Raw genomic sequence first — 14,019 nt, forward strand, 5'->3', positions numbered from 1 at the left:
TCCTCAGTCCTTATCTGTGGTACTGTATAGTAACTATGTACCACACCTCCTCAGTCCTTATCTGTGGTACTGTATATTAACTATGTACCACACCTCCTCAGTCCTTATCTGTGGTACTGTATAGTAACTATATACCACACCTCCTCAGTCCTTATCTGTGGTACTGTATATTAACTATATACCACACCTCCTCAGTCCTTATCTGTGGTACTGTATATTAACTATATACCACACCTCCTCAGGCCTTATCTGTGGTACTGTATATTAACTAAATACCACACCTCCTCAGTCCTTATCTGTGGTACTGTATATTAACTATATACCACACCTCCTCAGGCCTTATCTGTGGTACTGTATATTAACTATATACCACACCTCCTCAGTCCTTATCGATGAATTACAACACACAGGTGTATTATAAGGCATTACAAAGGTCATTAAAATAATGATACATACGTACTTCATAGAAACTGTTACCCTTCATATATTCTAACAACTCACATTTTATGATTCATTATGTCATTTGTTCCATGTTAAGGGCTCTAACCTTGGAACTAAACTATTTGTCTCCCTCTCGCTGTTGCATGCAGTTCCTCTCTCTCTTCCTCCATTCCTCTAACCCCTCCCTCCTTCTAACCCCAGCCCTCTGGCAGAACCAGGAAGTCCCTCCCCTTCCCACAAACTCTCTTCTGAGGAAACGAAACTGATCTGAGTCTCTCTGTCGTCTGTCTGTGTGAGAGTGAACAACCGTCCAAATGGCTCAACAGGGAGTTCTGCTGGACCAGGACCAGTTCTGTTGTTCTGTCTGTCTGGATCTACTGAAGGAGCCGGTCACTATTCCCTGTGGACACAGTTACTGTAGGAGCTGTATTGAGGGCTGCTGGGATCAGGATGTTCTGAAAGGGGTCTATAGCTGTCCTCAGTGCAGACATACCTTCACTACAAGACCAATGCTGATGAAAAATAACATGTTGGCTGAGCTGGTGGAGAAACTGAGGAAGACAGGACTCCAGGCTGCTCCCCCTCCTGCTCTGTGCTATGCTGGACCTGGAGATGTGGTGTGTGATGTCTGCACTGGGACCAGAAAGCAGAAAGCCCTCATGTCCTGTCTGGTGTGTCTGGCCTCTTACTGTGAGACTCACCTCCAATCTCACTATGAATCTCCTGCTTTGAAGAAGCACAAGCTGGTCAAAGCCACCGCACAACTACAGGAGAAGATCTGCTCTCATCATGACAAACTGCTGGAGGTTTACTGTCGTACCGATCAGCAGTGTATCTGTTATCTGTGTACAATGGATGAACATAAAGGCCATGATACAGTGTCAGCTGCAGCAGAGAGGACTGAGAAACAGGTAAGACCAGAACAACTTGTTGGTGACTGTCTGATAAACAAAGAATTAAAGATACAGTAGGAACTAAATCTGTTTCAATATGAGATCATTATATTATATACAATATGAAATGGATCCACAAATATGAACACACACCTTGAGTATATAGATATGTTAACCCAGATTCTCCAAATGTATCACCATGTTCTAAAGTCAAACTCTATTATCATTCTGAATGGCCTTTTATGAGTCCAAAGTTCAGTCTCAACCCCTTGATACATGTAGGCCTACCATAAAAACTATAATCATTCACATAGCAACATAATATAATATTGTAAAGGGACTTCCTCAGGATTGTAGACCTTCCTCTCTATGGGTCCTATGTCACATTACTATACTATTGATCTACTGGACTAATAAAGCTTGATAGCTCATTGAAGAGTGATTCTCCACAGAGGCAGCTGGGGATGAGTCAGCAGAAGGTCCAGCAGGGATTCCAGGAGAGAGAGAAGGAGCTGAAGGAGCTCCAACAGGCTGTGGAGTCTCTCAAGGTGAGTATTGTTGACCAGAGGAGACACACCATTTCACTTCTCTCCTCCAGTCAGAGAGAGAGAGAGAGAGGGGCCCCTATCCAATCCCACTGACCCCACTGTTGGGAACAGGCTGTCTGGACCCCTTTCAGAGAATAGACTGGTTCATGTAATCAACTGGGCTGCCTCATCACATAACCATGAGTAACCATGACTGACTCATGTCCCCTATACATTAAAATGGAACTGTCTCTCTCTCAATTGAATTAAATTCATAGGGCTTTATTGGCATGGAAATATATGTTTACATTGCCAAAGCAAGTGAAATAGACAATAAACAAAAGTGAAATAAACAATCAGAAATGAACAGTAAACATTACACTTGGAAGTGATTTGGGGGATGGGGGAGGGTCTATTAGAAGTTAGTAGGACTCTTTTATTTTCTCAGAAGTACTGAGTTAGGTAGAAGGATTTAGAGTGGTGTAAACCGTGATTGATTACACTCCAGCACAGTAGGTGGCGCCATGCACCTTTAACGTTGGTTTGAGGACCTCCATTATATCATAGAAGAAGAAGTTGGTCTGTGAGGATTTTGTTGTTCCTGAGGAGGGCTACTATTCTTTTCACACAGATAATATCTAGTTAACGTTGTATTTAATGTAGTTTTACTATCTGTGCCAGGCTATAAATGACACAGATAATATCTAGTTAACGTTGTATTTAATGTAGTTTTACTATCTGTGCCAGGCTATAAATGACACAGATAATATCTAGTTAACGTTGTATTTAATTGATCACAGCTTTCTGCTTTCCATGTAGAGTTTTTGGTAAAAAATATTACATTTGATTATTTTGTCAGTAATGGCTGCAAGAATTGGAAAAAATCTTAGTTTATCTTTGTCAAACATGAGATGACACAAACACACAGAGACAGTGTTGTGGCAAAGCTACCAGGAAACTATCAATCATGGGAACATTGCTCAGATTTGACCATCTGACCATGCTGGTGATATTGCAGAGAGAAGGGAGTATCTGAGGAGAATTGTTGTGGTCACATCAATGTTAGGAAGACAGGGACTCTCTTTCCGAGCCAATGATGAATCTAGTGAAAGCACAAATAGAGGGAACTCTCAATAGTAAAACTAAAATAAAACTCAAACAACTTCCTAGATACATCATGCTGAACTGAGTTTACCAAGAACTACGGTATTGATGTCAAAACAGAAGAGATGTTGGTTGACAGAAACTTTCTTGCCCGGAAAAGAGAGGCTGATGTTCTGTACCTGTCTGTCCAGGAGGGAGGAGAGTAGAGCAGGACCAAGAGGTGTTCTGTACCTGTCTGTCCAGGAGGGAGGAGAGTAGAGCAGGACCAAGAGGTGTTCTGTACCTGTCTGTCCAGGAGGGAGGAGAGTAGAGCAGGACCAAGAGGTGTTCTGTACCTGTCTGTCCAGGAGGGAGGAGAGTAGAGCAGGACCAAGAGGTGTTCTGTACCTGTATGTCCAGAAGGGAGGAGAGTAGAGCAGGACCAAGAGGTGTTCTGTACCTGTCTGTCCAGGAGGGAGGAGAGTAGAGCAGGACCAAGAGGTGTTCTGTACCTGTCTGTCCAGGAGGGAGGAGAGTAGAGCAGGACCAAGAGGTGTTCTGTACCTGTCTGTCCAGGAGGGAGGAGAGTAGAGCAGGACCAGGAGGTGTTCTGTACCTGTCTGTCCAGGAGGGAGGAGAGTAGAGCAGGACCAAGAGGTGTTCTGTACCTGTCTGTCCAGGAGGGAGGAGAGTAGAGCAGGACCAAGAGGTGTTCTGTACCTGTCTGTCCAGGAGGGAGGAGAGTAGAGCAGGACCAAGAGGTGTTCTGTACCTGTCTGTCCAGGAGGGAGGAGAGTAGAGCAGGACCAAGAGGTGTTCTGTACCTGTCTGTCCAGGAGGGAAGAGAGTAGAGCAGGACCAAGAGGTGGTCTGTACCTGTCTGTCCAGGAGGGAGGAGAGTAGAGCAGGACCAAGAGGTGTTCTGTACCTGTCTGTCCAGGAGGGAGGAGAGTAGAGCAGGACCAAGAGGTGTTCTGTACCTGTCTGTCCAGGAGGGAGGAGAGTAGAGCAGGACCAAGAGGTGTTCTGTACCTGTCTGTCCAGGAGGGAGGAGAGTAGAGCAGGACCAAGAGGTGTTCTGTACCTGTCTGTCCAGGAGGGAGGAGAGTAGAGCAGGACCAAGAGGTGTTCTATACCTGTCTGTCCAGGAGGGAGGACAAGGCCTGGTGGACCTGGAGAGCAGGGTGGCAGAGGTCTGACTCAAGGTCAGGTCTGATGCAATGAGGTGCAGAGAGGAACGTATTTTCTCTGTTCTGTACCTCTCTGTCTCTCTCTGTGTCTCTCTGTGTCTCTCTGTCTCTCTCTGTCTCTCTCTGTCTCTCTCTCTGTCTCTCTCTCCCTCTCTCTCCCTCTCTCTGTCTCTCTCTGTCTCTGTCTGTCTCTGTCAATTCAATTCAAGGGCTTTATTGGCATGGGAAACATGTGTTAACATTGCCAAAGCAAGTGAGGTAGACAACATACAAAGTGAATATATAAAGTGAGGAGGTTAGGAAGTGCAGCTCAGTTTCCACCTCATTTCTCTCTCTCTCTCTCTCTGTCTCTGTCTCTCTCTCTCCAGCGCTCTGCACAGTCAGCAGTGGAGGACAGTGATCAGATCTTTACTGAGCTGATCCGCTCCATTGAGAGAAGGAGCTCTGAGGTGAAGGAGCTGATCAGAGCCAAAGAGAAGGCTCAAGTGAGTCAAGCTGAAGGACTCCTGGAGCAACTGAAGCAGGAGATAGCTGAGCTGAGGAAGAGAAGCACTGAGCTGGAGCAGCTCTCACACACAGAGGATCACATCCATTTCCTCAAGGTAACTAAACTGTCTTGTTACATGTGATATGAAATTAACTTCATGTGAAACTATTCATCTCAATCATTATGTTGTCCTGTCTGTCTCTCTGTCTCTCTCTCTCTGTCCGCCTCTCTCTCTCTCTATCCGTCCCTCTCTCTCTCTCTGTCCGCCCCTCTCTCTCTCTGTCCGTCCCTCTCTCTCTGTCCGCCTCTCTCTCTCTCTATCCGTCCCTCTCTCTCTCTGTCCGTCCCTCTCTCTCTCTGTCCGCCCCTCTCTCTCTCTGTCGTCCCTCTCTCTCTCTCTGTCCGCCCCTCTCTCTCTCTGTCCGTCCCTCTCTCTCTCTGTCCGTCCCTCTCTCTCTCTGTCCGTCCCTCTCTCTCTCTGTCCGTCCCTCTCTCTCTCTGTCCGTCCCTCTCTCTCTGTCCGTCCCTCTCTCTCTCTGTCCGCCCCTCTCTCTCTCTGTCCGCCCCTCTCTCTCTCTGTCCGCCCCTCTCTCTCTCTGTCCGCCCCTCTCTCTCTCTGTCCGCCCCTCTCTCTCTCTGTCCGCCCCTCTCTCTCTCTGTCCGCCCCTCTCTCTCTCTGTCCGCCCCTCTCTCTCTCTCTGTCCGCCCCTCTCTCTCTCTCTGTCCGTCCCTTCTCTCTCTGTCCGTCCCTCTCTCTCTCTCTGTCCGTCCCTCTCTCTCTCTCTGTCCGTCCCTCTCTCTCTCTCTGTCCGTCCCTCTCTCTCTCTCTGTCCGTCCCTCTCTCTCTCTCTGTCCGTCCCTCTCTCTCTCTCTGTCCGTCCCTCTCTCTCTCTCTGTCCGTCCCTCTCTCTCTCTCTGTCCGTCCCTCTCTCTCTCTCTGTCCGTCCCTCTCTCTCTGTCCGTCCGCCTCACTCTCTGTCCGTCCGCCTCTCTCTCTGTCCGTCCGCCCCTCTCTCTCTGTCCGCCCCTCTCTCTCTGTCCGTCCCTCTCTCTCTGTCCGTCCCTCTCTCTCTCTGTCCGTCCCTCTCTCTCTGTTCGTCCCTCTCTCTCTCCGTCCCTCTCTCTCCGTCCCTCTCTCTCCGTCCCTCTCTCTCTGTCCCTCTCTCTCCGTCCCTCTCTCTCTCTGTCCGTCCCTCTCTCTCTCTGTCCGCCCCTCTCTCTCTGTCCGCCCCTCTCTCTCTGTCCGCCCCTCTCTCTCTGTCCGCCCCTCTCTCTCTGTCCGCCCCTCTCTCTCTGTCCGCCTCTCTCTCTCTGTCCGCCCCTCTCTCTCTGTCCGCCTCTCTCTCTCTCTGTCCGTCCCTCTCTCAAATTCAAATTCAAATTCAAGCTGCTTTATTGGCATGAAAAACATTGTGTCAATATTGCCAAAGCAACAATGTATACAGTATACATTGTAACAAAATTATAAATGATAGCAAATAATAATATAAAATGGTAGTAAATAATAATACAAAATTAAATACAAAATTAATAACAATAAAATGGTAACAGTCTACAGTAAACATTAATAATTATAGTAATAACAATAATAGTAATAATAAGTAAGTTACTGTTTACTATGCAGATGTTATTATTCAGTGTCCCTCAGGCTATGGCAGGAAAATACATATTTGGCTGCAAGAGGAGCCATTGCTCCTTCGCCCATGAGTATTCTTAGTTTTTCCTCTGGGTTCAATTTGTAAAAATGTGGAATATATGTAGTCATTTCTGTGAATAATGAATCTCTTTGTGAGGAATATTTATCACAGTAAAGGAGAAAGTGCATCTCTGTCTCTACCTCCCCTGTCATGCAGTGACCACATACACGCTCCTCTTTGGGTAGCCAGTCTCTCTCTCTCTCTCTCTCTCTCTCTCCAGAGGTATCAGTCTCTCTCTCTCTCTCCAGTTATCAGTCTCTCTCTCTCTCTCTCTCTCTCTCTCTCTCTCCAGAGTTATCAGTCTCTCTCTCTCTCTCACTCTCCAGAGTTATCAGTCTCTCTCCAGTATCAGTGTATCTTCAGACTTACCCAGCATCGTTGTCCGTCCTCTTCAGTACTTTGGAGATGTGAGTATGACTGTGTCTGAACTGAGAGAGAAACTAGAAGACTTCCTTAAAGGAGAATGGACCAAGATCTCCACTACAGGTGTGTTGAAAACAATAAGAACATCAACTTTAGACCATTGAAAGTTCCCTACTAGTCATATACATGTGGAATATGGTCTGATGATAACATTCCCTCTCTCTGTCAATGTGTTTGTGTGTCTGTAGTGAATATAGTGGATGTTGTACTGCCTCCAGAGCCCAAGACCAGAGAACAGTTGTTACAATGTGAGTCTCTTTATTGTGAAGTAACTAACAGTCTCTTTTTACTGACACTCCTAACAATCCCTCTAGAAATATATAGCAATAGTAGATCTAATCAAAGACTGGGTATCTATCTGACTCCTCATATTTCTCTGATTTGATCTCTGCTGTGCTCTAATCAAAGACAGGGTAGATACAGTATCTGACTTAACTTATTGTTCTGACTCCCCTCATTGGTCTCTGCTCTTCTCCCAGATTCCTGTCAGCTCACACTGGACCCAAACACAGCACACACACACCTCTCTCTGTCTGAAGGGAACAGAAAGGTGACACGTACAGGCCAAGTCCAACCATATCCTGACCATCCAGACAGATTCACCAACTACAGTCAGGTTCTGTGTAGAGAGGGTCTGTCTGGACGCTGTTACTGGGAGGTGGAGAGGACTGGTGATGTTGTTACAGCAGTCTCATATAAAGACATCAGCAGAACAGGGAGAGATAGTGGATTTGGACTCAATAACAAGTCCTGGAGTTTACATTACTATAGAGGTGGTTATTGTTTCAGACACAATAATGTTGTGACTAAAGTATCAGGCCCTCAGTCCTCCAGAGTAGGAGTGTACCTGGATCACAAGGCAGGTACTCTGTCCTTCTACAGTGTCTCTGACACAATGACCCTCCTCCACAGAGTCCAGACCACATTCACTCAGCCCCTCTATCCTGGGTTTGGGATCTATTATAATGGTACTGCTGAGCTGGTTAAACTGTAGTAGGGTCCACATAGATACTAGTCATGCTGGTGTAGTCTATAGCTGAGCTGGTTAAACTGTAGTAGGGTCCACATAGATACTAGTCATGCTGGTGTAGTCTATAGCTGAGCTGGTTAAACTGTAGTAGGGTCCACATAGATACTAGTCATGCTGGTGTAGTCTATAGCTGAGCTGGTTAAACTGTAGTAGGGTCCACATAGATACTAGTCATGCTGGTGTAGTCTATAGCTGAGCTGGTTAAACTGTAGTAGGGTCCACATAGATACTAGTCATGCTGGTGTAGTCTATAGCTGAGCTGGTTAAACTGTAGTAGGGTCCACATAGATACTAGTCATGCTGGTGTAGTCTATAGCTGAGCTGGTTAAACTGTAGTAGGGTCCACATAGATACTAGTCATGCTGGTGTAGTCTATAGCTGAGCTGGTTAAACTGTAGTAGGGTCCACATAGATACTAGTCATGCTGGTGTAGTCTATAGCTGAGCTGGTTAAACTGTAGTAGGGTCCACATAGATACTAGTCATGCTGGTGTAGTCTATAGCTGAGCTGGTTAAACTGTAAACTGATTAAAATTCAATACAATGTTTTAATCTTGTACATTTCCATGAATCATGATGTCTGGTGTTGATGTATATTGGTTGTCATTCAGAACCATTGATATGTTTTCTCAGTTGGTTCTCTGTCTCTATGTAATTCTCCTCAGTATCATTGATCAGCTTGTTGGCTCGGTCCTAATTGATGTGTTCTCTGTCACCTGGAGCTGCATGGAAAATGGTCCAGGAACTAAAGGACAATTCAGGACTAGTCAGCCCACTACAAGCTGGTATCACTTACTTTCTACTAAACTATATGGTCTGGTTTCCCAGACACAGATGAATCCTAGTCCTGGACTAAACAGTATGTTCAATGTAGATGTCCAGGAAACCGGCCCTAAATGTGTCATCTTTCATCCTCCCATACTGCTCAGTCCAGCAACATTAAACCTGTCCAGCAGGTGGTGCTGTTGACCAAACAATAAAACCAGCAGATATCTTGACTTGCCACTCAGTATATCAGTAATGTTCAGAATAGTACTTTAATATCATTGGAGATTGATGGTCTTTTTAATCCACTATCCAGAGTCAGGAACAGATGAAGTTAGGTCTGCTACTGTTCAGTGATTAAATATGATTTATGGTGATGGGAAATAATAAAAAACACTCAACTTCATCTAGTAATAGTTTTCCTTTGTTATTTATTCCAAGGTGTGTCTTTAACTTGTAAATGTATTGTGTGGAGGTGAGCTAGTGGTGTGGCTGATAGAATAGAATGAAAAGGGAGGAGGGGAGGAAGAGGGGAGGAGTGAAGGGCTGTTCAAGAAACCAGATGAGGAAGAGGAAGATGTTCAGGGGAATTACTGTATCTGTTCCAAATGGTTCCCTATTCCCTACGTAGTGCACTACAGTGCTTCTGACCAGGTCTAATGTAGTGTTCTACGTAGGGAATAGGGTGTAGATTTATTACAATATCATGCTTTAGTGTTTGGCACAAAATATATTAGATCTCCACCCCCCCACTTCCTGTCTGTCATCCCCCAGTTCTGTTAAGACTTCCTCTCATTGAACTGGGCCTCATTCTAAATGGTCACTTTGTATTGATAGTCCATACTGGTCTTTACTATGGTTCTACATACAGTACCTGTATTGGTAGTCCATACTGGTCTTTACTATGGTTCTACATACAGTATCTGTATTGATAGTCCATACTGGTCTTTACTATGGTTCTACATACAGTATCTGTATTGATAGTCCATACTGGTCTTTACTATGGTTCTACATACAGTATCTGTATTGATAGTCCATACTGGTCTTTACTATGGTTCTACATACAGTATCTGTATTGATAGTCCATACTGGTCTTTACTATGGTTCTACATACAGTACCTGTATTGATAGTCCATACTGGTCTTTACTATGGTTCTACATACAGTACCTGTATTGATAGTCCATACTGGTCTTTACTATGGTTCTACATACAGTACCTGTATTGATAGTCCATACTGGTCTTTACTATGGTTCTACATACAGTATCTGTATTGATAGTCCATACTGGTCTTTACTATGGTTCTACATACAGTACCTGTATTGATAGTCCATACTGGTCTTTACTATGGTTCTACATACAGTATCTGTATTGATAGTCCATACTGGTCTTTACTATGGTTCTACATACAGTACCTGTATTGATAGTCCATACTGGTCTTTACTATGGTTCTACATACAGTACCTGTATTGATAGTCCATACTGGTCTTTACTATGGTTCTACATACAGTACCTGTATTGATAGTCCATACTGGTCTTTACTATGGTTCTACATACAGTACCTGTATTGATAGTCCATACTGGTCTTTACTATGGTTCTACATACAGTACCTGTATTGATAGTCCATACTGGTCTTTACTATGGTTCTACATACAGTATCTGTATTGATAGTCCATACTGGTCTTTACTATGGTTCTACATACAGTATCTGTATTGATAGTCCATACTGGTCTTTACTATGGTTCTACATACAGTACCTGTATTGATAGTCCATACATTTACTTATGCAACGTTTTCCAATGACTTTACTACATCACATTAATCACGCAATGATAATTAGTTTGATGGAAAACCTTTAGGCTTTATACGACATTATAAATTACATCGAGAATCCCCCTTAATTCTCTCTAACTTTATTCAATAAATCCCGCAACTTCTCTCATACTGGGAAGAAAAAATAGAACATGTTCAGACCTTAAGGGCAGTTAAATTTCAAATGTTTCCCCCAGACGGAGATACTCCAATAAGCGTTCTATAGTTACATCGTTAGGGTAAAATAACCAAAGGTGGACACACTCTAATCAGTTTCTAGAGCTCAATTTCCCAGATTTTTGTAGATTATTTTAATAGTGCTTAAAAACCTAATCTTTATCAAATTATCCATTTAAGATACCAACTCAAAACCTACGTACGTCTACGAATGGGTGGTTTAAATTGTATCTAATCATTCTCCGCATTACTTTATACACACATACAATTGATCATAATTTCAAATAATTCACAGAATCCATATAAAACTTAAGAAATCTTAGGTACTCACACAGAACTTTCAGGATCACCCACACAGGATTGGTCAGATGTTCACATAGAACTGGTCAGACGTCCACACAGAACATCAGAAAAAAGGTTTGCCCACACAGAGTCAACCCTACCCCGCTCACATAGAACGGTCCGACAACTATTACCTAGTGATCCCATAACAAAATACTCACACAGAGTAACCCAGGGCATACCTGGCTAGCACATTTAAAATAATTGGAATTCACCACATCTGAGGGTCACTTAGACAAATCACACAGACGCACAGAATGAGGTCCTTCTTCCAATAGGGCTTCACCAAGTGCCGTGTTTCACCTAGAACACACAGACCCCCTGGCCCATCACCCCGACAGACCTCACCAAATCCCCACTGTGATCAATTCAATGTCAGGAGGGCTCTTGGTCACTGGCAACCGGACAGTGCAGAGTATCTTTTGAGTCCACAAAACTCCCAGATTACTCTCCTCTGACTCGGCCCTGCTTACGCCGCCAAGGTGCCTTCCTTACAAAGGAATTCACGCTCAGAGTATACGTAACAGGCATAATTAAAAAACTCGACTTCAAATCTGTGTGTGCTCACCTTTTTCTTTAAAAAAAACTCAGTTCGAGATGTGGTATCCACTCGGCTCATTTTGACTTTCAACAGTTCAGTATCTCTAATGAAAAGTTGAGAGTCCCCACATAATGGCAAATGGGATCCTTTATAGCAAAGATACACAGGATAAGACAGCATCGGCATAATTCATTGTTCAGCTTTGTCTCCTTTCTCAAACTCAGTACCATAAACCAATCCTCCATATCAACAGGCATATATCAAATCCATCCTATCTTGACAAGATCACAGAGACACACTGACTGGCACACAGACATTGTGGAGCCAAGAGATACACGCTTGATGATCCCTTGACCTCTCCCCTCTCTGCGGCCCATGCAACTTAGTCTTGACAGAGAACAGATACTGCAACCCTGCCACAGTATTATACAAAAATAACATTCTGATGAGAAGTAACTTACAAACATATGATGAATATAAAACATCTATGTTACCCACCAATTCTGATTGTTCCCCAACAGGTTCCATATGTGAGCGTGCCTCTCTAAAATACCTTTGCACTAAAACAAATAGTTCTAACAATTGTTTTATGTGTATATATTTGCAGACCTTTTGCAATTTGGTCGTTTATGGCCGCTCTCTCCCCCACTCTCCCCCAAAATTATAATCCCAGGAGGCTTCTAAAAGTGAGACACAACACGCCTAACTAGCATTCACTATGCTACTTCGATTCAGAAACTCAATAAGTGAACTATAACCAAAACCTAATGATAATCCCCCTTTGACTCAAATCATTAATCATAAGTTTTAAACATCGTCTACGTGTGTCAAATCGGAGGGTCTGCTGTCCGGACCTCTGGCAGTCTCTATGGGGGTGCCACAGGGTTCAATTCTTGGACCGACTCTCTTCTCTGTATACATCAATGATGTCGCTCTTGCTGCTGGTGAGTCTCTGATCCACCTCTACGCAGACGACACCATTCTGTATACTTCTGGCCCTTCTTTGGACACTGTGTTAACAACCCTCCAGGCAAGCTTCAATGCCATACAACTCTCCTTCCGTGGCCTCCAATTGCTCTTAAATACAAGTAAAACTAAATGCATGCTCTTCAACCAATTGCTACCTGTACCTACCCGCCTGTCCAACATTACTACTCTGGACGGCTCTGACTTAGAATACGTGGACAACTACAAATACTTAGGTGTCTGGTTAGACTGTAAACTCTCCTTCCAGACCCATATCAAACATCTCCAATCCAAAGTTAAATCTAGAATTGGCTTCCTATTTCGCAACAAAGCATCCTTCACTCATGATGCCAAACATACCCTTGTAAAACTGACCATCCTACCAATCCTCGACTTTGGCGATGTCATTTACAAAATAGCCTCCAATACCCTACTCAATAAATTGGATGCAGTCTATCACAGTGCAATCCGTTTTGTCACCAAAGCTCCATATACTACCCACCATTGCGACCTGTACGCTCTCGTTGGCTGGCCCTCGCTTCATACTCGTCCCCAAACCCACTGGCTCCATGTCATCTACAAGACCCTGCTAGGTAAAGTCCCCCCTTATCTCAGCTCGCTGGTCACCATAGCATCTCCCACCTGTAGCACACGCTCCAGCAGGTATATCTCTCTAGTCACCCCCAAAACCAATTCTTTCTTTGGCCGCCTCTCCTTCCAGTTCTCTGCTGCCAATGACTGGAACGAACTACAAAAATCTCTGAAACTGGAAACACTTATCTCCCTCACTAGCTTTAAGCACCAACTGCCAGAGCAGCTCACAGATTACTGCACCTGTACATAGCCCACCTATAATTTAGCCCAAACAACTACCTCTTTCCCAACTGTATTTAATTTATTTATTTATTTTGCTCCTTTGCACCCCATTATTTTTATTTCTACTTTGCACATTCTTCCATTGCAAATCTACCATTCCAGTGTTTTACTTGCTATATTGTATTTACTTTGCCACCATGGCCTTTTTTTGCCTTTACCTCCCTTATCTCACCTCATTTGCTCACATCGTATATAGACTTGTTTATACTGTATTATTGACTGTATGTTTGTTTTACTCCATGTGTAACTCTGTGTCGTTGTATGTGTCGAACTGCTTTGCTTTATCTTGGCCAGGTCGCAATTGTAAATGAGAACTTGTTCTCAACTTGCCTACCTGGTTAAATAAAGGTGGAAAAAAAATAAAATAATAATAATTAACTTTAACTTTAGAAAAAAACTAAACAATAAAGAAACCAACGACCGAACAGCTTCGTTGTGCAAACTTCCTGCACACAAACAAAGAACCAGATCCCACATAGAAGGAGGGAAAGGGCTGCCTAAGTATGGTTCCCAATCAGAGACAACGATAGACAGCTGTCCCTGAATGAGAACCATACCCGGCCAAAACATAGAAACACAAATCATAGAAATAAAGAACATAGAATGCCCACCCCAAATCCCCCCCTGACCGAACCAAATAGAGACATAAAAAGGCTCTCTAAGGTCAGGGTGTGACATGCAGTGAGGATTCACCATCTTCATCAAATGTTTTCATCATTTATCTGCAGACAACCATCAAAAAGCCTCGGCCTACCAGAAGCCTATGCAAAT

General features: G+C 43.9%; 2 protein-coding genes across 2 annotated transcripts in view; both read left to right on the forward strand.

The window, feature by feature from the left end:
- The window catches only part of LOC139406322 (tripartite motif-containing protein 16-like), a 138,959-nt gene that overhangs the window by 49,221 nt on the left and 75,719 nt on the right, over window positions 1-14,019 (forward strand). The gene's annotated exons all lie outside the window — the stretch shown is intronic.
- LOC139406320 (tripartite motif-containing protein 16-like) lies at window positions 646-8,322 on the forward strand. The gene is made up of 6 exons (XM_071148814.1): window positions 646-1,352; window positions 1,787-1,882; window positions 4,503-4,736; window positions 6,645-6,804; window positions 6,930-6,989; window positions 7,221-8,322. Exons 1-6 carry the CDS (start codon window positions 756-758, stop codon window positions 7,733-7,735), a joined length of 1,662 nt encoding a protein of 553 aa, XP_071004915.1. The 5' UTR covers window positions 646-755; the 3' UTR covers window positions 7,736-8,322.

Source organism: Oncorhynchus clarkii, chromosome 4 (genome assembly GCF_045791955.1).
Source record: "Oncorhynchus clarkii lewisi isolate Uvic-CL-2024 chromosome 4, UVic_Ocla_1.0, whole genome shotgun sequence".
NCBI lineage: Eukaryota > Metazoa > Chordata > Actinopteri > Salmoniformes > Salmonidae > Oncorhynchus > Oncorhynchus clarkii.